The sequence below is a fragment of the Pseudophryne corroboree genome, chromosome 12 (assembly GCF_028390025.1).
Source record: "Pseudophryne corroboree isolate aPseCor3 chromosome 12, aPseCor3.hap2, whole genome shotgun sequence".
In the NCBI taxonomy this organism is placed as follows: domain Eukaryota; kingdom Metazoa; phylum Chordata; class Amphibia; order Anura; family Myobatrachidae; genus Pseudophryne; species Pseudophryne corroboree.
The window spans coordinates 71,162,949-71,183,670 of record NC_086455.1 but is presented as its reverse complement, the minus strand read 5'-3'; the positions used below and the strand labels follow the sequence as shown (position 1 = coordinate 71,183,670).

The following is a 20,722-nucleotide window of genomic DNA, read 5'->3' as shown; positions in this document are numbered from 1 at the left end:
GACGTAAGCCCTTATATACCCCAGCCTACAGAAAATGTAGGAAACGTCCCAAGTGAAACTCTGCAGGCGGATACGAGCGTTCCTCGCACCAAGAAACATATCTCCTCTAGATATGATCATAGTGTTTTGACGTCACAGATTTCCTGGCCTGAACCATGGTTGCAATAACCTTCTTGGAAAGGCCCTTGTGAGCTAGGATGTTCCACTCAACCTCCATGCCGTCAAACGAAGACGCCGTAAGTCCGGGTAGACGAACGGTCCCTGTTGGAGAAGAATCTCTTCTGAGTGGTAGAGGCCAAGGGTCTTCGACGGACATGTCCAAAAGATCCGCGTACCACGCCCTCCGAGGCCAATCCGGGGCAATTAGAATTGCCTGGACACCTTGATTCCTGACCCGCTTTAGCACCCTTGGGAGCAATGGGATCGGAGGAAAAAGGTATACTAGACGGTACGGCCAAGGCGACGCCAGTGCGTCCACTGCCCTCACCTGAGGGTCCCTGGTCTGTGACCAATACCAGGGAAGTTTCTTGTTGAGACGAGAAGCCATCATGTCTATTTGTGGGCAACCCCACTGGTCAATGATCTGCTGGAACACCAGATGGTGAAGCCCCCACTCCCCGGGTGGAGATCGTGACGACTCAGGAAATCCGCCTCCCAGTTGTCCACACCCGGAATGAAGATTGCCGACATGGCTCTTGCATTTCTTTCCTCCCAGATGAGTATCTTTGACACCTCTTGCATGCAGGCTCTGCTTTTTGTCCCTCCTTTTCGATTGATATACGCCACCGCCGTGGCATTGTCCGACTGTACCTGGATCGCTTGATCCTTCAGCAGAGGAGATGCCTGAAGCAGAGCATTGTAGATCGCCCGAAGTTCCAGAATGTTGATTGGAAGGAGGCTTTCGTGGGCTGACCACCTGCCCTGGAACTGCGCCCCTTGGGTGACAGCTCTCCATCCTCGCATAAGTCGTGAGGAGGGTCCAATCCTGAATCCCGAAACTCCTGCCCTCCAGGAGATTAGAGGACTGAAGCCACCACAGGAGGGAAATCCAGGCCTGAGGTGACAGCCGAATCATCCGGTGCATCTGGAGATGTGATCCAGACCACTTGCTCAGGAGATCCAACTGAAATGTTCTGGTGTGGAACCTCCCATATTGGATTGCCTCGTAGGAGGCAACCATCTTCCCCAACAACCTTCTGCAGAGATGTACGGACACCCGAGTAGGGCTGAGCACCAGGCGGACCATCTCCTGAAGAGTTTTCACCTTGTCCTCTGGTAGAAACACCTTCTGTGCCACAGTATCCAGCAACATCCCCAGGAACAGGAGCCTCTGAGTTGGCTCCAGGTGGGACTTCTGTAAGTTGAGGATCCACCCATGGTCAGACAGAAGACGATGGTGCGGTCTATATGGAGCAACAAAAGTTCCCTAGAGCTTGCCTTTATTAGAAGATCATCTAGATAAGGCACCATATTGATCCCTTTTATCCGGAGCTGAAGCATCATCTCCGCCATCACCTTTGTGAATACCCTCGGGGCTGTTGACAGGCCGAAGGGTAGTGCCTGGAATTGGAAGTGATCATCCAGCAGGGCAAACCGCAGGTACGCCTGATGAGGAGGCCAAAACGAAATATGGAGACAGGCGTCCTTGATATCCAAGGAGACCCTAAATTCCTGCTCTTCCAGACTCGCAATCACTGCACGCAGGGACTCCATCTTGAACACCTTTAAATAAGGATTCAAGGATTTCAGATTCAGAAAGGGTCTGACCGAACCGTCTGGCTTCGGCACCACAAACAGGTTTGAGTAAAACCCCTTGCTGCGTTGCGTTAGAGGTACTGGAACAATGACGTGGGACTGGACCAATTACCGGATAGCCTGTTGTAACGTAACTTGCATATCCTTCAAAGCTGGTAAGCTTGATTTGAAAAATCGTTGACGGGGAGTACTGTAGAACTCCAGCCTGTAGCCTTGAGAAACAAGCTCCCTGACCCAGGTATCCTGGCAGGAGGTCTCCCAGACACGGCTGAAGTGACGCAGTCGAGCTCCCATCTCAAAATCCCCTCGGGGTGGGTGGGCACCGTCATGCTGAGGCTTTAGTGGAAGTGAACTGTTCCTGAGGACTGGTGCTGGCAGAGTTTCTGGACTTATCTCTGGTACCTCTAGCCGCATTGGAGGCACCTCTGGCCTTTGATCGAAATGTGAGAGAGACCAAAAAAACTGGACAGACTGTCCCGGATAGAAACGTCTCGCCGGCGGGGCCCCAGAGGGGAGAAACGTGGATTTCCCGGCAGTAACCTTGGAAATCCAGGCATCCAACTCAACCCCAAAAAGCCATTCCCCAGAAAAGAGGAGGGACTCCACATTACGTTTGGATTCTACGTCCACAATCCACTGACGCAACCACAAGGCCCAGCGCGACGACACTGCCACGTCCGTGCATTTATGTTCCCCATCTCCTTCAGGGAATCACACAGAGGACACAGGTAGTGTCCTGAATGTGTTTCAGGAAGGTAACCATGGTAACTAAGGGAATATACCCACGAGAGGCCCCCCTGAATTCGCGTGGCCCAAGAATGAATGGCATGGGTCATCCAGCAACCCGCAATGACCGACCTTTCCGAAAGGCCGGCTGCAGTGTATATAGATTTTAGGGTAGTCTATCTTTCTATCCCCAGGATCCTTCATAGTAAAGGAGCCCGAGACAGGCAGCACCGTCTTCTTAGGCTAGAGACGGAGACATCCACCCCAGGGAGATTCCTCACAAAATTTTCTACCTTGGGGAACAAATGGGAAAGTGCGCAAAAACTTTTTGGACACTTGGAATTTTTTGTCTGGATTTTTCCAGGCCTGTTTGAATAAGTCATCTAACTTCGGAAATTCAGTGAAAGTGACATTGGGCTTGTTTTGTACAAAGAAAAATGACTGCTGTGAAGAAGCGTCCTCTAGAGGGAGCTTTAACACGTCCCTTATAGCCAAAATGAGGGGTTCAATACCATGAGTAGAATCGGGATCCCCACTAACGGGGTCTGGGTCATCCCCATCATCATCATCATTTGTATGTAGGGTTTGGTTACATCATCATCTGTATCAGAGAGCAGAGCAGGTAAACCATGCTACCGGGGACCTGTAACAGAGGGGGAGCTGTGCATCAGCCCTAGCAGCTAAATCTGCAACAGCTTTTTGTAGTAGCCGAGTCTTCTGCACATTAGCAGTGAGCTGGGATGACATATGTGACATCATAGTTTTAAGAGACCCTAACCAGTGGGGCTCTGTGCCCTCTCCCCCAGCCTCTTCACTAATTTGTGAAGACTGCCTGCATTGCTCACAGGAAACAGTCATTAGACAATGGAGAGAATCTGGTGTGACAGATACTGCGCAGCTTGTGCTTACCCATATTGCACAGTAAGTACAAAAACATACACACAGTTAGAATGCAAGCCTGTTTTTCCTACTGTATGTGAGAGGAGAGATAGAGAGAGGGAGAAATACCAGCACACCCTGAGCTGCACAGCCCCAGTGAGACTGTCGGCTCTGTGATCACAGTAACACTAATAAATGCAGTCCTAAACAGGCTCAGAATAGTGTACACAAGCGGCTCTCCACCTTAGCTACAACCTGTACGTTTCCAGCGTGTCTGTGAGGCAGGAAGCGCTGAGTGTGTGCTGTTGATTGATGGCTGCTGTAAGCAGAGGAAGGCGCCAAAACGCTGCTGGTCCCGCTCTGAGGAAGCTCCGCCCCCTCCAATGGCGCCGGAGCTGTACATATTATTTATACTGGCAATGTCTCCAATAAGCTTAAAACCTCACACAAGTGCTTAGTTAAGCATGTTTGAGCCAGTGTATTCATGGGGTATCCTATCGGGACCCCCCAGGGAGGGTCCCGTACACTGTACCCGTCATTAGCTGCACTTTGAACTGGGGACCCCCCTAGCCGGGCCCCCGGTGTGTACTCCCCACCAATGTCACCTTCAGGCAGCGTTAGGGGTGTGCTGCGGCTGTGACAGCCAAGGTGCAGTGCCCCCACTGAACAAACAGCGGGGAAGCAGCTCTACACCTCGCAAGGCTGGTGACCGCCCCCCCCTAACTCCACGGTGCAGGTATGCTGTTGCCCAGACAGCAGACCGAAAAAAAATATTAAAGATTTAAATGAAATTGAAGAAAAATCTCTGGAGCTGCAGAGATGTGCATCCTCTCCTGAGGGCACTTTTTTCTAAACTGCCTGTGGGAGGAGGCATAGAGGGGAGGAGCCAGCACACCCAGTTGAAGAAATTTAAAGTGCACTGGCTCCTTTGGACCCCGTCTATACCCATCGTATTAGTTTCCCCCAATATCCCTTATAGATGCTAGAGAAATCATAAACTTTAAGAACAGAGGGGGATCTATGTTCTGGAGGTGCGGTGTCCCGTCACCTTCAGGTACATAAACATACCCTTTTCCCTCTGCGGTGTTCAGATATGATACCGCCAGTGCACGGTTCCCAGAGCTTCACAGCGCTTCACATACATTCACAGAAGAAGGCCCAAACAGAGCTGAAACGCGTTGGAGACTACAGCAGACAACAGACAGAGGTGGTGTTCATACGGAAAGACGCTCACAGCTCCCCGGCGACTACTTTCCCCTAATCTGCTCTGCAGGCAGCAGAGTCGAGCGGCCAGAAGCGCAGTGAAGCTCTGGGAACTGTGAACTCCAACGAGCACGCCGGCACCCAGAAACTCCACAGCCACCGGTGGTCCCGGTCCGCAGAGGTGTGTAGGCTGTACACATCAGCGTCTTTCTGAGGAGACCAGGACGGGGATACACAAGGACCTAGCTGGCGGCATCAGATCCGAAAACCGCAGAGGGAAAAGGGTAAGTTTATGCACCTGAAGGTGACGGGACGCCGCACCTCCAGAACATAGATCCCCCATCGGTTCTTAAAGTTTATGATTTTTTTGCAACAGGAGGACATTGTTTCGTTTGATTGTTACATTCATGGATTGATGCCACACACCGCTGTGAGACATTGCACCATTGGAAGTGACTCTCACGAAAGGACACAATCATCTTTCTGCTAGCTTCCCCTTTTCTCAGCGTGACTCAGCATTACAGCGATTTTAAATACTTACATAGTGTCGCTTTACAATTCAGACAAAATTCACGGCTTGATTAGAAAAATCCAGCCAAATGTTATTGTGTTTCAGCACAAATAATTGTATCGGTTTTTGAGAACACTGTTTCTATGCAGAAATAAATTGTATGCTCTATTTAATACCAATATGTATTTATTGGAGGTATTCATCCATTTATATCCATTGCACATTCAGTAGTAGGATACAGTCAGTAACTTGAACACCGTGAATAAGTGGTGGTTTTTGATAAAACAGACAATAACAAAAAACAAACATATATAAGACTGCAAAACAATTGACACGAAGAGGTGAGCGCAGTGTCATATTGCCTTTACAAAGTTTTAAAGTAGGACAGATCACCTACTGACAACTAGCAGCCCGCTCAATACATTAGCCACAGATTCTCAGTGCGCAGGTAATATCATAGTGCTTTCAACTCTAGTATTCGTTGATAGAGTAAAAAGACATATGCGTAATGTAGGTCTAAATGGTGGCATAGCTCACAGAAAATCATTGTCAAGGTCTGTAAATAAAGTAAAATGCCTTCAATGGGCCAAAGAACACCGGTATTGCACACTGGATCAGTGGAAAAATAAGAATTTACTCACCGGTAATTCTATTTCTCGTAGTCCGTAGTGGATGCTTGGAACTCTGTAAGGACCATGGGGAATAGACGGGCTCCGCAGGAGACTGGGCACTCTAAGAAAAGAATTAGGACTACTGGTGTGCACTAGCTCCTCCCTCTATGCCCCTCCTCCAGACCTCAGTTAGGGAAACTGTGCCCGGAAGAGCTGACACAATAAGGAAAGGATTTGGAATCCCGGGTAAGACTCATACCAGCCACACCAATCACACCGTACAACTCGTGATAACTATACCCAGTTAACAGTATGAAGAACAACTGAGCCTCACTAACAGATGGCTCAGAACAATAACCCTTTAGTTAGGCAATAACTATATGCAAGTATTGCAGACAATCAGCACTTTGGATGGGCACCCAGCATCCACTACGGACTACGAGAAATAGAATTACCGGTGAGTAAATTCTTATTTTCTCTGACGTCCTAGTGGATGCTGGGAACTCCGTAAGGACCATGGGGATTATACCAAAGCTCCCAAACGGGCGGGAGAGTGCGGATGACTCTGCAGCACCGAATGAGCAAACTCAAGGTCCTCCTCAGCCAGGGTATCAAACTTGTAGAATTTTGCAAACGTGTTTGATCCCGACCAGGTAGCAGCTCGGCAAAGTTGTAAAGCCGAGACCCCTCGGGCAGCCGCCCAAGAAGAGCCCACCTTCCTCGTGGAATGGGCTTTGACTGATTTAGGATGCGGCAGTCCAGAATGTGCAAGTTGAATCGTGGAGCAGATCCAGCGAGCAATAGTCTGCTTAGAAGCAGGAGCACCCAGCTTGTTGGGTGCATGCAGGATAAACAGCGAGTCAGTCTTTCTGACTCTAGCCGTCCTGGAAACATAGATTTTCAGGGTCCGGACTACATCCAGCAACTTGGAGGCCTCCAAGTCCCCAGTGGCCGCAGGTACCACAATAGGTTGGTTCAAATGAAACGCTGATACCACCTTAGGGAGGAATTGGGGACGCGTCCTCAATTCTGCTCAGTCCATATGGAATATCAGATAGGGGCTTTTACAGGACAAAGCCGCCAATTCTGACACCCGCCTAGCCGAAGCCAAGGCCAAAAGCATGACCACTTTCCACGTGAGATATTTTAATTCCACGGTCTGAAGTGGCTCAAACCAATGTGATTTTAGGAAATCCAACACAACGTTGAGATCCCAAGGTGCCACCGGGGGCACAAAAGGGGGCTGAATGTGCAGCACTCCCTTAACAAACGTCTGAACATCCGGCAGTGAAGCCAGTTCTTTTTGAAAGAAAATAGACAGGGCCGAAATCTGGACTTTAATGGAACCCAATTTTAGGCCCATAGTCAGTCCTGACTGTAGGAAGTGCAGAAAACGACCCAGCTGAAATTCTTCTGTGGGGGCCTTCATAGCCTCACACCAAGCAACATATTTTCGCCATATGCGGTGATAATGCTTTGCTGTCACATCTTTCCTAGCTTTTATCAGCGTAGGAATGACTTCAACCGGAATGCCCTTTTCCATCAGGATCCGGCGTTCAACCGCCATGCCGTCAAACGCAGCCGCGGTAAGTCTTGGAACAGACAGGGCCCCTGCTGTAGCAGGTCCTGTCTGAGAGGCAGAGGCCAAGGGTCCTCTGAGATCATTTCTTGCAGTTCCGGGTACCAAGTCCGTCTTGGCCAATCCGGAACGATGAGTATAGTTCTTACTCCTCTCTTTCTTATTATCCTCAGCACCTTTGGTATGAGAGGAAGAGGAGGGAACACATAAACCGACTGGTACACCCACGGTGTCACTAGAGCGTCCACAGCTATTGCCTGAGGGTCCCTTGACCTGGCGCAATATCTTTTTAGCTTTTTGTTTAGGCGGGACGCCATCATGTCCACCTGTGGCCTGTCCCAACGGTTTACAATCAGTTGGAAGACTTCTGGATGAAGTCCCCACTCTCCCGGGTGGAGGTCGTGCCTGCTGAGGAAGTCTGCTTCCCAGTTGTCGACTCCCGGAATAAACACTGCTGACAGTGCTATCACGTGAATTTCCGCCCATCGGAGAATCCTTGTGGCTTCTGCCATCGCCATCCTGCTTCTTGTGCCGCCCTGTCGGTTTACATGGGCGACCGCCGTGATGTTGTCTGACTGAACCAGCACCGGCTGGTTTTGAAGCAGGGGTCTTGCCTGACTTAGGGCATTGTAAATGGCCCTTAGTTCCAGAATATTTATGTGTAGGGAAGCCTCCTGACTCGACCATTGTCCTTGGAAGTTTCTTCCCTGAGTTACTGCCCCCCAACCTCGGAGGCTGGCATCCGTGGTCACCAGGACCCAGTCCTGTATGCCGAATCTGCGGCCCTCGAGAAGATGAGCACTCTACAGCCACCACAGCAGAGACACCCTGGACAGGGTGATCAGCCGATGCATCTGAAGATGCGATCCGGACCACTTGTCTAACAGATCCCACTGAAAGATCCTTGCATGGAATCTGCCGAATGGAATTGCCTCGTAAGAAGCTACCATCTTTCCCAGGACTCGCGTGCAGTGATGCACCGACACCTGTTTTGGTTTTAGGAGGTCTCTGACCAGAGATGACAACTCCTTGGCCTTCTCCTCCGGGAGAAACACCTTTTTCTGTTCTGTGTCCAGAATCATACCCAGGAACAGCAGACGCGTCGTGGGAACCAGCTGCGACTTCGGAATATTCAGAATCCAGCCGTGCTGTTGTAGCACTTCCTGAGATAGTGCTACTCCGACTAGCAACTGCTCCCTGGACCTCGCCTTTATAAGGAGATCGTCCAAGTATGGGATAATTACAACTCCCTTCTTTCGAAGGAGTATCATCATTTCGGCCATTACTTTGGTAAATACCCTCGGTGCCGTGGACAGACCAAACGGCAACGTCTGGAATTGGTAATGGCAGTCTTGTACCACAAAACGGAGGTACACCTGGTGAGGTGGGTAAATGGGGACATGCAGGTAAGCATCCTTGATGTCCAGTGTAATCCCCATCTTCCAGGCTTGCAATAACCGCCCTGAGCGATTCCATTTTGAACTTGAACTTCCTTATATAAGTGTTCAAGGATTTCAAATTTAGAATGGGTCTCACCGAACCGTCTGGTTTTGGTACCACAAACATTGTGGAATAGTAACCCCTTCCCTGTTGAAGGAGGGGAACTTTTATTATCACCTGCTGGAGGTACAGCTTGTGAATTGCCGCCAGTACTACCTCCCTGTCCTGGGGAGTGGCTGGCAAGGCCGATTTGAGGTAACGGCGAGGGGGAGACGTCTCGAATTCCAGCTTGTATCCCTGAGATACCATTTGCAGAATCCAGGGATCCACCTGTGAGCGAACCCACCGGTCGCTGAAGTTCCGGAGACGGGCCCCCACCGCACCTGGCTCCACCAGTGGAGCCCCAGCGTCATGCGGAGGATTTAGTGGAAGCAGGGGAGGATTTTTGTTCTTGGGAACTGGCTGTATGGTGCAGCTTTTTCCCTCTACCCCTGCCTCTGGGCAGAAAGGACGCGCCTCTAACCCGCTTGCCTTTCTGGGGCCGAAAGGACTGTACTTGATAATACGGTGCTTTCTTAGGCTGTGAGGGAACCTGAGGTAAAAATGTTGACTTCCCAGCTGTTGCTGTGGAAACGAGGTCCGAGAGACCATCCCCAAACAATTCCTCACCCTTGTAAGGCAAAACCTCCATGTGCCTTTTAGAATCCGCATCACCTGTCCACTGCCGAGTCCATAATACTCTCCTGGCAGAGATGGACATTGCATTTATTCTAGATGCCAGCCGGCAAATATCCCTCTGTGCATCTCTCATATAATAAGACTACGTCTTTAATATGCTCTATGGTTAGCAATATAGCGTCCCTGTCAAGGGAATCAATGTTATCAGACAGGGAATCAGACCACGCTGCTGCAGCACTGCACATCCATGCTGAAGCAATAGCAGGTCTCAGTATAGTACCTGAGTGTGTATATACAGACTTCAGGATAGCCTCCTGCTTTCTATCTGCAGGCTCCTTTAAGGCGGCCGTATCCTGAGACGGCAGTGCCACCTTTTTTGACAAGCGTGTGAGCGCTTTATCCACCCTCGGGGAAGTCTCCCAGCGTAACCTGTCCTCTGGCGGGAAGGGGTACGCCATCAGTAACTTTTTAGAAATCACTAGTTTCTTATCGGGGGAAGCCCACGCTTCTTCACACTTCATTCACCTCATCTGATGGGGGAAAAACCACTGGTTGCTTTTTCTCCCCAAACATAATACCCTTTTTAGTGGTACCTGGGTTAATGTCAGAAATGTGCAACACATTTTTTATTGCCGTAATTATGCAACGGATGCCCCTTGTGGATTGTGTATATGTCTCATCCTCGTCGACACTGGAGTCAGACTCCGTGTCGACATCTGTGTCTGCCATCTGAGGTAGCGGGCGTTTTTGAGCCCCTGATGGCTTTTGAGACGCCTGGGCAGGCACTGGCTGAGAAGCCGGCTGTCCCACGGCTGTTACGTCATCCAGCCTTTTATGTAAGGAGTTGACACTGTCGGTTAATACCTTCCACATATCCATCCACTCTGGTGTCGACCCCGCAGGGGGTGACATCACATTTATCGGCACCTGCTCCGCCTCCACATAAGCCTCCTCATCAAACATGTCGACACAGCCGTACCGACACACCGCACACACACAGGGAATGCTCTGACTGAGGACAGGACCCCACTAAGTCCTTTGGGTAACAGAGAGAGAGAGTATGCCAGCACACACCACAGCGCTATATAACACAGGGATATTACACTACACAAAGTGATTTTTCCCTATAGCAGCTATAATACACAGTATTGCGCCTAAATTTAGTGCCCCCCCTCTCTTTTTTTACCCTATTGAGCCTGGAAACTGCAGGGGAGAGCCTGGGGAGCGTCCTTCCAGCAGAGCTGTGGAGAGAAAATGGCGCCAGTGTGCTGAGGGAGATAGCCCCGCCCCTTTTTCGGCGGGCTTCTCCCGCTCTTTATATTAATATTATGGCAGGGGATTTTACATATATATATATATATATATATATATATATATATATATATATATATATATATATATATATATATATATATATATATATATATATATATATATATATATAGTGTATTAGACTATATTATGTGTATTTTAGCCATTTTTAAGGTAATCTAATTGCAGCCCAGGGCGCCCCCCCCCAGCGCCCTGCACCCATCAGTGACCGGAGTATGTGGTGTGCATGGGGAGCAATGGCACACAGCTGCAGTGCTGTGCGCTACCTTAATGAAGACCGGAGTCTTCAGCCGCCGATTTTCTCCTCGGATCTTACGTCTTCTGGCTCTGCAAGGGGGACGGCGGCGCGGCTCCGGGACCGGACGACCGAGGCTGGACCTGTGTTCGATCCCTCTGGAGCTAATGGTGTCCAGTAGCCTAGAAGCCCAAGCTAGCTGCAAGCAGGTAGGTTCGCTTCTCTCCCCTAAGTCCCTCGTAGCAGTGAGTCTGTTGCCAGCAGATCTCACTGAAAATAAAAAACCTAATAAATACTTTCTTTACTAGGAGCTCAGGAGAGCCCCTAGTGTGCAACCAGCTCGAGCCGGGCACAGATTCTAACTGAGGTCTGGAGGAGGGGCATAGAGGGAGGAGCCAGTGCACACCAGTAGTCCTAATTCTTTTCTTAGAGTGCCCAGTCTCCTGCGGAGCCCGTCTATTCCCCATGGTCCTTACGGAGTTCCCAGCATCCACTAGGACGTCAGAGAAAAAGCACTTACGAGTGACAAGTCCACATTTTAAACTTTTTGAAACCACTAGACGGCAGTATGTTAAAAAAAATGGTCGGAGACCGTGGCCAGGATGTAATGTAGTCCGTTTTCAGCGTCCATGCAGGATGCCGGCCGAACGCTGACATTTTTTTTAAAGGGGCAATCATTTACAAGACTAAATCATGCCTTGTAAATGATTGCCCCTTAAAAAAAAACCTCTGAGTTTGGCCAGAATCCCGCACGGCCGAACTTGGACTTCATTATAGCCTGCCCCATGTGTTAGATAATTTTTTAAGTAAGTAGTTCCCAACCTCGGTCCTCAAGTACCCCCAACAGTTCATGTTTTCCAGGTCTTCACAGGATTGCAAGTGAAATAATTTGCTCCACCTGTGGGTCTTTTAAAATGTGTCAGTCAGTAATGAATACACCTGTGCACCTGCTAGGTGACCTGGAAAACATGAACTGTTTGGGGTACTTGAGGACAGAGGTTGGGAACCACTGGTATTAGTCATCCAGTTAAACATGGTGGTGGTCGTATCATGATTTGGGGTGGTTTGGGTGGAGGAAAGGTTGGAGATTTAGTTCAAATAACATCAACTATGTATAAGAAACGATACATCAGTATTTTAGTACCAAATGGAATTCAAAATATTGGAGAGGGGTTCATCGTGTAACAAGATAATGACCCTAAGCACACATCTAAACTGTGTATCAATTATTTGAAAAGTAAAGAAAAGCAGAAAGACATCCTCAGTCACCTGATCTCAATCCGATTAAGAAACGCTGGGATGAAATAAACAGAAACATTCGTGTTATGACTCCAACAAATACTAAAAACTTATGGGAATGTCTGAACGAGGCCTGGAAAAACATAACTTTCGAAACGTTAGAAAAGTTGCTGTCTTGAATGCCAAAATTATGAGAAGCAGTGATAGGTGCCAAAGAAGGACTCATTGATGAAAGCCAAATTTAATCTGAAATTTATGTTATACTATAAAATTATAAATCATTTTGCTAATGTTTAGTTACAATATCATGTGAAACATTTTCATTATTTCACTACATTTTTGCCTTTTAACAATTTTCCTAGGCCAAAGACTTTTGCACGCTAGTGTATGATAGTAAATTATACAGTCAGGTGTCTGCTCAGAGATTGTACTGCAGTCAGCCAACGCCACAGCAGCAGATAAACACCACCACTACCCTGGAGGACTATGCAACGGAATCTTTACTTTCAGTAGGAAAGGAACCCAGGAACCAGAATATCCATAGATCCTTAATCTGGTTACAGCAGGGGTCAGGGAACTTTTTTTTACCTTTTACCCCAAAATATATTTAGATACGCCGACGTTACCCCCTTGATTTGAAAGGAAGAAAATCATATATTATTGTGCATATATACAAAAACACACACTATATATATATATATATATATATATATATATATATATATATATATATATATATATATATATATATATATATATATATATACACACACATATACATACATACATACATACATACACTAGGCGATTCATCGCGCCCTACGGGCGCTCCTCACACCGTCGAAAGGGGCTACGCCCCCTTAACCCCTGCACGCCTTGCTGGGGTTCAATATTTGTATGAGTATTACCTGCATTCCTAGGTTTGTCAGTGGTCAAATATTGCACGACGAAAGGGCTTGAGATGGTGAAGGGGGTGTAGGCCCTTGCGACGGCGTTAACAGTGCCTGCAGGGCACGATGTACAGAATGTAGCGGGTGCGGGGGGAGGGCGGATGAGGCAGGGAGTATGTAGATGCTGCGGGTGGAGGGGGAGGTGGATGCAGGTGGGGGGTGGGTGCAGGACCTATAACTATATGATTGTATGTGTAACAATATATAGGACACGGATAAGGATGTATGTGATATACACATACCCGCATGAAGAGGTATACGGTGTCATTAGACACAGAGAGGAGTGCTGGTACAATACGGAACAGAGGCAGCTGTGTCCTCTCTCTACACCGTACCATCCTTCAGGTGTAGCAACGCGGACATGCTGCGCACGCAATGTCTCCACGCGGCCGCAGGTGCACCAGTCCCCTCTGCATGCGCTATGTGCGTGCCCCCCTCAGGTGCAGTAGGAGGAGGGTGCGCAGGCTGGTGCTGCTCCCAGGGCCAATGGGCATTGACAGCACGGTCATGTGCTCGGTGCTGGGCTTGCGCCCTGCGCTTGCCGAGTGAGGGATAGGGAGGAGGCGGCACAGCGGACCATCACCAATATACCGGTAACTATGGGGGGCACCGCAGGGGGTTATGGCTCCTGTCCTCCTGGTGAGGGTTTGTCAGGGAGGTATCAAGGAGCCGGTGGTATGGACCGTGTATGGGACGCAGAGGGGTAGGGAGAGGATACAGAGACGCAGGGCGGTAGGGAGAGGATACAGAGACGCGGGGCGGTAGGGAGGGGATACAGAGACGCAGGGCGGTAGGGAGGGGATACAGAGACGCGGGGCGGTAGGGAGGGGATACAGAGACGCGGGGCGGTAGGGAGGGGATACAGAGACGCGGGGCGGTAGGGAGGGGATACAGAGACGCGGGGCGGTAGGGAGGGGATACAGAGACGCGGGGCGGTAGGGAGGGGATACAGAGACGCGGGGCGGTAGGGAGGGGATACAGAGACGCGGGGCGGTAGGGAGGGGATACAGAGACGCGGGGCGGTAGGGAGGGGATACAGAGACGCGGGTGGTAGGGAGGGGATAGAGAAACGCAGGGCGGTAGGGAGGGGATAGAGAGAAGCGGGGCGGTAAGGTGGGGATACAGAGGCGTAGGGAGGAGGGGATACAGAGACATGGGGCCTTAGGGAGGGGAAAGAGACGCGGGGCGTTAGGTAGGGGATAGAGAGACGCAGGGTGGTAGGGAGTGGATTCAAAGACGTGGGGCGATAGGGAGGGGACAGAGAAACACGGGGCGGTAGGGATGGGACAGAGAGACGCAGGGCGGTAGGGAGGGGACAGAGAGACACGGGGCGGTTGGGAGGGGACAGAGAGACACGGGGCGGCTGGGAGGGGATAGAGAGACGCGGGGCGGTAGGGAGGGGATAGAGAGACGCGGGGCGGTAGGGAGGGGACAGAGAGACGCGGGGCGGTAGGGAGGGGACAGAGAGACGCGGGGCGGTAGGGAGGGGACAGAGAGACGCGGGGCGGTAGGGAGGGGACAGAGAGACGCGGGGCGGTAGGGAGGGGACAGAGACGCGGGCGGTAGGGAGGGGACAGAGAGACGCGGGGCGGTTGGGAGGGGATAGAGAGACGCGGGGCGGTAGGGAGGGGACAGACGCTGGGCGGTAGGGATGGGACAGAGAGACGCAGGGCGGTAGGGAGGGGATACAGAGACGCGGGGCGGTAGGGAGGGGACAGACACATGGGGCGGTTGGGAGGGGATAGAGAGACGCGGGGCGGTAGGGAGGAGATAGAGAGACGCGGGGCGGTAGGGAGGGGACAGAGAGACGCGGGGCGGTAAGGAGGGGACAGAGAGACGCGGGGCGGTAAGGAGGGGATAGAGAGACGTGGGGCGGTAGGGAGGGGACAGACGCTGGGCGGTAGGGATGGGACAGAGAGACGCAGGGCGGTAGGGAGGGGATACAGAGACGCGGGGCGGTAGGGAGGGGACAGACATGGGGCGGTTGGGAGGGGATAGAGAGACGCGGGGCGGTAGGGAGGGGATACAGAGACGCGGGGCGGTAGGGAGGGGACAGACACATGGGGCGGTAGGGAGGGGACAGAGAGACGCGGGGCGGTAGGGAGGGGACAGAGCGACGCGGGGCGGTAGGGAGGGGAAAGAGACGCGGGGCGGTTGGGAGGGGATAGAGAGACGCGGGGCGGTTGGGAGGGGATAGAGAGACGCGGGGCGGTTGGGAGGGGATAGAGAGACGCGGGGCGGTTGGGAGGGGATAGAGAGACGCGGGGCGGTTGGGAGGGGAAAGAGACGCGGGGCGGTTGGGAGGGGATAGAGAGAAGCGGGGCGGTAGGGAGGGGATACAGAGACGCGGGGCGGTAGGGAGGGGATACAGAGACGCGGGGCGGTAGGGAGGGGACAGAGCGACGCGGGGCGGTAGGGAGGGGAAAGAGACGCGGGGCGGTTGGGAGGGGACAGAGAGACGCGGGGCGGTTGGGAGGGGATACAGAGACGCGGGGCGGTAGGGAGGGGACAGAGCGACGCGGGGCGGTAGGGAGGGGAAAGAGACGCGGGGCGGTTGGGAGGGGATAGAGAGACGCGGGGCGGTTGGGAGGGGATAGAGAGACGCGGGGCGGTTGGGAGGGGAAAGAGACGCGGGGCGGTTGGGAGGGGATAGAGAGAAGCGGGGCGGTAGGGAGGGGATACAGAGACGCGGGGCGGTAGGGAGGGGATACAGAGACGCGGGGCGGTAGGGAGGGTCCCCAGTGAGGAAGCTGATGAAGAAAGGGGGGGGGGGGGGGAAGTAGTGGAGGGGGTGGAGTTGTGTAAAGTGGTGACCAGACATACAGTGGCTAGGATGGGCGGAGGGACTCACCGTTGGGGCTGTGGGTGGCTGCTGCAGGCTGTGAAATAGTTCAGTATCCAGAGGCGTCTGTACTATGACATTTCCTCCCCCAGGCCCCCCCCTCCCTCGCACGGCGAAATGGGGGCGTGGCCTTGCCTGTAGATGCTGGCAGCCCCCGGAGACTGCAGAGTGTGTGTGCCGGCTGTGTGACCGGAGGAGAGTGCTGCAGGAGATGACGTCACTGCAGCACTCGGCTCCTGACAGCGGGATGTGTGCGGAGGAGGCGGCGGGTGTGTGTACGCGGGGCAGGGAGGGCTATGAGAGCCTTCTCCTGCGCCACCCGTCCCCTCCTAATGTGTATGCCGGGGGCAGCAGTAGTTGCTGTTCGGTGCGCCGTGGCTGGTTAGTCAGATTTGCTGGGGGGGAGGGGAAGGGGTGTGACATGGACAGGCAGCAGGAGCAGAGACTTGCTGCACATGTGGTGGGCGGGCTCTGTGACTCCGCCCAGCGTTACGGGCACAGAGTCACAGACTTGAGCAAATATATAGGAGAGAGATTATATATATATATAAATAAAAAGTATAAAATTATTATTATTTTTGCCAATTATTTTTTGCCAAGGAATGGTTTAAGTAACACTTTCATCCCAAAACACCAGAATGCTTGTAAGAAAGATGGATGAGGGCGGGGGGGGGGGAGGGGGGAAGAGGGACAAGACTTTTAGGAGAGAGATGGTCACATCCTCACCTCAGTAATGTCAATGGGAATTTCCCACTGTTACGTGGGCCACTGTCTGATCCTGTGGAACTCCGTCAGCGGTCAGCCACAGAACACTTCAAGTTCTGTGTGTGGGTTGGCGGGCCGTGGGCGTGAGGACAGGACAGCGCAGGACAAGCGGGCGTGAGGGAGCGCAGTGTGACTTCAGCACGTCACACCGCGGCCAGGAACACAGCACAGGGCAGGCAGGAGGGGGAACGGTGTGACGTCAGCACGTCACATCGCGAGCCGGCCGGTACTGGACAGGACAGGACTGTGTTTCGGCAGATCGACTGTCCATTATCCGCAGGAATTTCATTTTTACCCTATTTGGGGTAATTTACCCCTGTTCCCTGACCACTGGGTTACAGGGATGGAAACAATCTTCACCAGACATACTTGTTTCTATTAATACACATCAATATTAAATAAACCTGAAATGGGTGCAAGTAAAAATCAGTGTATTAAGCCCCATCTCAGATGTAATCATTATTGCAGGTTTTGCAATTAAATTACATACAGAAAATATGCGAGGCAACGTACATCTAACTAAATCACTCCCCAATCTCTAAAATCCAGCTAAACCTTCACATCACAATAAACCATCCAGCTGTCTACTGTAACACCCCACTACGTTCTATACAGTACCCGCTGCTTAGAGTAAAGCTCTACACTCACATCCCCACACTTCAAAGGGGCTCTCACCCATTCTCTACACTGCCATAAGTGCTACTCATATACACCTGGTGGACAGGACTTAAACAGGAATATAATATATACACAAAAATCCTGTACTTTTCCTATCCTTCTGAAACATGCCATGCTTTAGTAATGACATTTGTCCTGCATTGTCTTCACTTGGGGAAGGTTGGGGGGGGGGGGGGAATTCATTTAGTCACAGTTATTACCGCTCAGCTTCAGCTTTCAGAGCTATATAATTAGCGCCCTGCTGTAAGCCCACAACTAGTCTGAAGGCAGCACTTCCAATAGTAGAAATGCCTCAGGGCTAATTGCAGACTGCTAACTGAATAGCTTGTGGCTAACTGAATTCCCCACTTAGACCCACTAGACTCCAATTTCAGAACATCACTAATACTAGGTCAGCAATTTGTTTATCTAGATTTTATAATCATGCTTTTAATATTTTTACTTCCACTGAGAGTTTTACACTATTTTCCTCTAATCATTCCATCTCTCACTATACAAAGCCTGTCCAGTTCTCCAGCAGGGGTGTGGTTCATCAAATCGACAGTGTCTAGGTCGACAATGTTTAGGTCAACCACTATAGGTAGACAGTCACTAGGTCGACATGGATGGAAGGTGGACAGGGTTTCTAGGTCGACATGTGCTAGGTCGACAGGTCTAAAGGTCGACATGAGGATTTTATTTTTTTTGGTGTCGTTTTCTTCGTAGAGTGACCGGGATCCCAAATTAGTGCACCGCTTCGCTCGCCATGCTTCGGGCATGGTGCCTTTGCTCCGCTACCGCTTCGCTCGGCACACTTTACCGTTCCAATCGTAGTCCACGTGGATCGTTAAGTATGAAAAAATTCAAAAAAAGAAAAAAAAAATGTGAAAAACTCATGTCGACCTTTAGACCTGTCGACCTAGCACATGTCGACCTAGAAACCCTGTCGACCTTCCATCCGTGTCGACCTAGTGACTGTCGACCTATAGTGGTCGACCTAAACATTGTCGACCTAGACACTGTCGATCTTCAGACCGGATCCCCTCCAGCAGACCCTCCTTCCTCGACCAACTTTATATCCCCACGTCTGCTGCACCATTCTTTAAATCCCTATCCTGTCTCCCCATATCCCCCAAATCATCTGCCCTTCCCAACAGCAGTGCCCACTCATACATCTCTAACCTCATTTTAAAGTACTCTGGACAGATGGAGTTTACAAGCCAATAGCAGACATCTACCAACCATAATTTCCTCTATCCAGATAAAGATACTATCAGTTTCCATGAAATCATTATTGGGCATCCCAGTCATAAGTATCACACTTACGGAGATACCAGGCCAACAGCTCGATATCTGCTATAATAAAGCAACAGCATGTGATGCATTGTACAGTGCTACCACACTTTGATGTACTGTACCATAAATATTAACTCACAAGGACCTCAAGCATAATATACAGGGATAACTAATGTATAGAAAGCAGAAGTGTCACCGCCCAGCTGGGCTACACAAAATACCAGGACATTCCCAGGGACACATTCCTATAGACAAATCTTCAAAACCTGGGTCTGAAATATAGGGGGGAATTGGTAGCCGTCTAAGGATGAGACATCCAGACGAATGGAGTTCCAGATCACACAATTTATATTCACATCAGAATTTACCTCTTCTTTCTGAGATTTTTCCTTCTTGAAATTATCTTCCAGATTTTTGATTTTCTCATTTAATTCCACAAGCTGGAAATACAACAGATTACATTTCATTAGTGTTGGCGGAGATTTGTTGTAAAGTTCTGGGTTTTCAGAGTTCCTTATCCCATTTACAAAAGCCATCTCCAAAAACAGGGAACAATGAAATTCAGATGTAGAAAAATGTTCCACAGGCTTTAGCAGTTCTGAAAGCATTGATTTCCTGCAAATAGCGCATGTGGACATTAGGGGGGGTCATTTCGAGTAACGGATCTTCGCAGGGCAGCGATTATGGCAGAACTGGGCTAATCTGCACATGCGTACACACCGCAATGCGCAGGCACGTCGTACAAGTACAAAGAACTTTGTGGTTTTGCACAGGTTCTAGCGACGCTTCCAGTCGCACTGGCGGACGCAAGGAGGTTGACAGGAAGTGGGAGTTTCTGGGTGTCAGCTGACCGTTTTCTGGGAGTGTTTGGAAAAACGAAGGCGTGGCCGGGCGTTTGCTGGGCGGGTATCTAACGTCAATACCGGGACCTTCGTCACAGCATTCATCGCACAGATAAGTAACTACAGGACTGGTCTTGTTCTGCACAAAATGTGTTTGCTGCCGCTCCGCAGCACAGGCGTTCGCACTCCTGCAAAGCAAAAATACACTCTCCCGTGGGCGGCGACAATGCGTTTGGACGGCTGCTAAAAGTAGCTAGTGAGCGATCAACTCAGAATGAGGGACTATATTACCATATTGTCCAGCTCTGGTCCCCGCTGCTTCTCTTCTTCCAGTTCCTGCTCCAGTCTTGCAATGTTCTCCTCCAACTCCGTGTTTGACACCTGCAGTGATTCCTGCAATGCCTAAAATACATTAAAGAGCAAGTAACCCCACTGTAGTTTATTATATACCAATGCCTGTTTGTTCTACGTACAAAGAAAAATACAACTGAGGTTTTTATATGCAAGTAAGCCTGTAAAATAGTACTATATATCCCTATTTCCATGGAGAAACAGACTTGTTTAAGAAGGTGCAATTCTCTACCTTGCACAGGTATTGAATGCTGTAGCAAAGAGCGCAGAACAGAGGGTGAATTTATATAGGTGCGAGTTTGAAGGAACATGCCATGCTTTGTCATTTGAGCTTTTTGGCATATATTAAACCCTTTACATTACTGGCTAAGAACTTCACAACTGCAGTCAGTCTGTGAGTAGTTTTGAACAAGATGTAGCGAACACACAGACGTAGGCCGAGATGTAATGTAGTCAGAATTCGGCGGCCGTGCGGGATGCAGGCCGACCTGGGACTTTAAAAAAAAAAAAAAAAATAACAACAACAAACAAACAAACACCCGAGTTCAGCCAGGATCCTGCACGGCCACCAAACACGGACTTTATTACTTCCCGCCCGTACTTTCCGCCTTCCCGTAGATATGTAAGCAGATTGCAAGACACCTTTTCATAATATATCATACCACATTCTGCGCACATTCATGCGGAAGGTGCGAAATTTCACTAATTCATTGAACATTAGAATAAATATAAACACAAACTTTTCACATCTTTAGTGCATTTATCACAATACATCGAAAAGCCCAGGTGTAAATGCAACCACAGAATTGTGAAAGGTGTTCTTTCCCAGTT

General features: G+C 50.3%; 1 protein-coding gene across 4 annotated transcripts in view; it reads right to left on the bottom strand.

The window, feature by feature from the left end:
* Nucleotides 1-20,722, bottom strand: part of MIA2 (MIA SH3 domain ER export factor 2) — a 298,404-nt gene that overhangs the window by 139,383 nt on the left and 138,299 nt on the right. For all 4 annotated transcript variants that reach the window (XM_063947624.1, XM_063947626.1, XM_063947625.1 and 1 more), the window contains exons 12-13: nucleotides 19,832-19,942; nucleotides 19,067-19,138 (exon numbers count right to left, since the gene is read on the bottom strand). In XM_063947624.1, coding sequence (XP_063803694.1) covers nucleotides 19,067-19,138; nucleotides 19,832-19,942 — 183 coding nt within the window. The remainder of the gene's footprint in view (nucleotides 1-19,066; nucleotides 19,139-19,831; nucleotides 19,943-20,722) is intronic.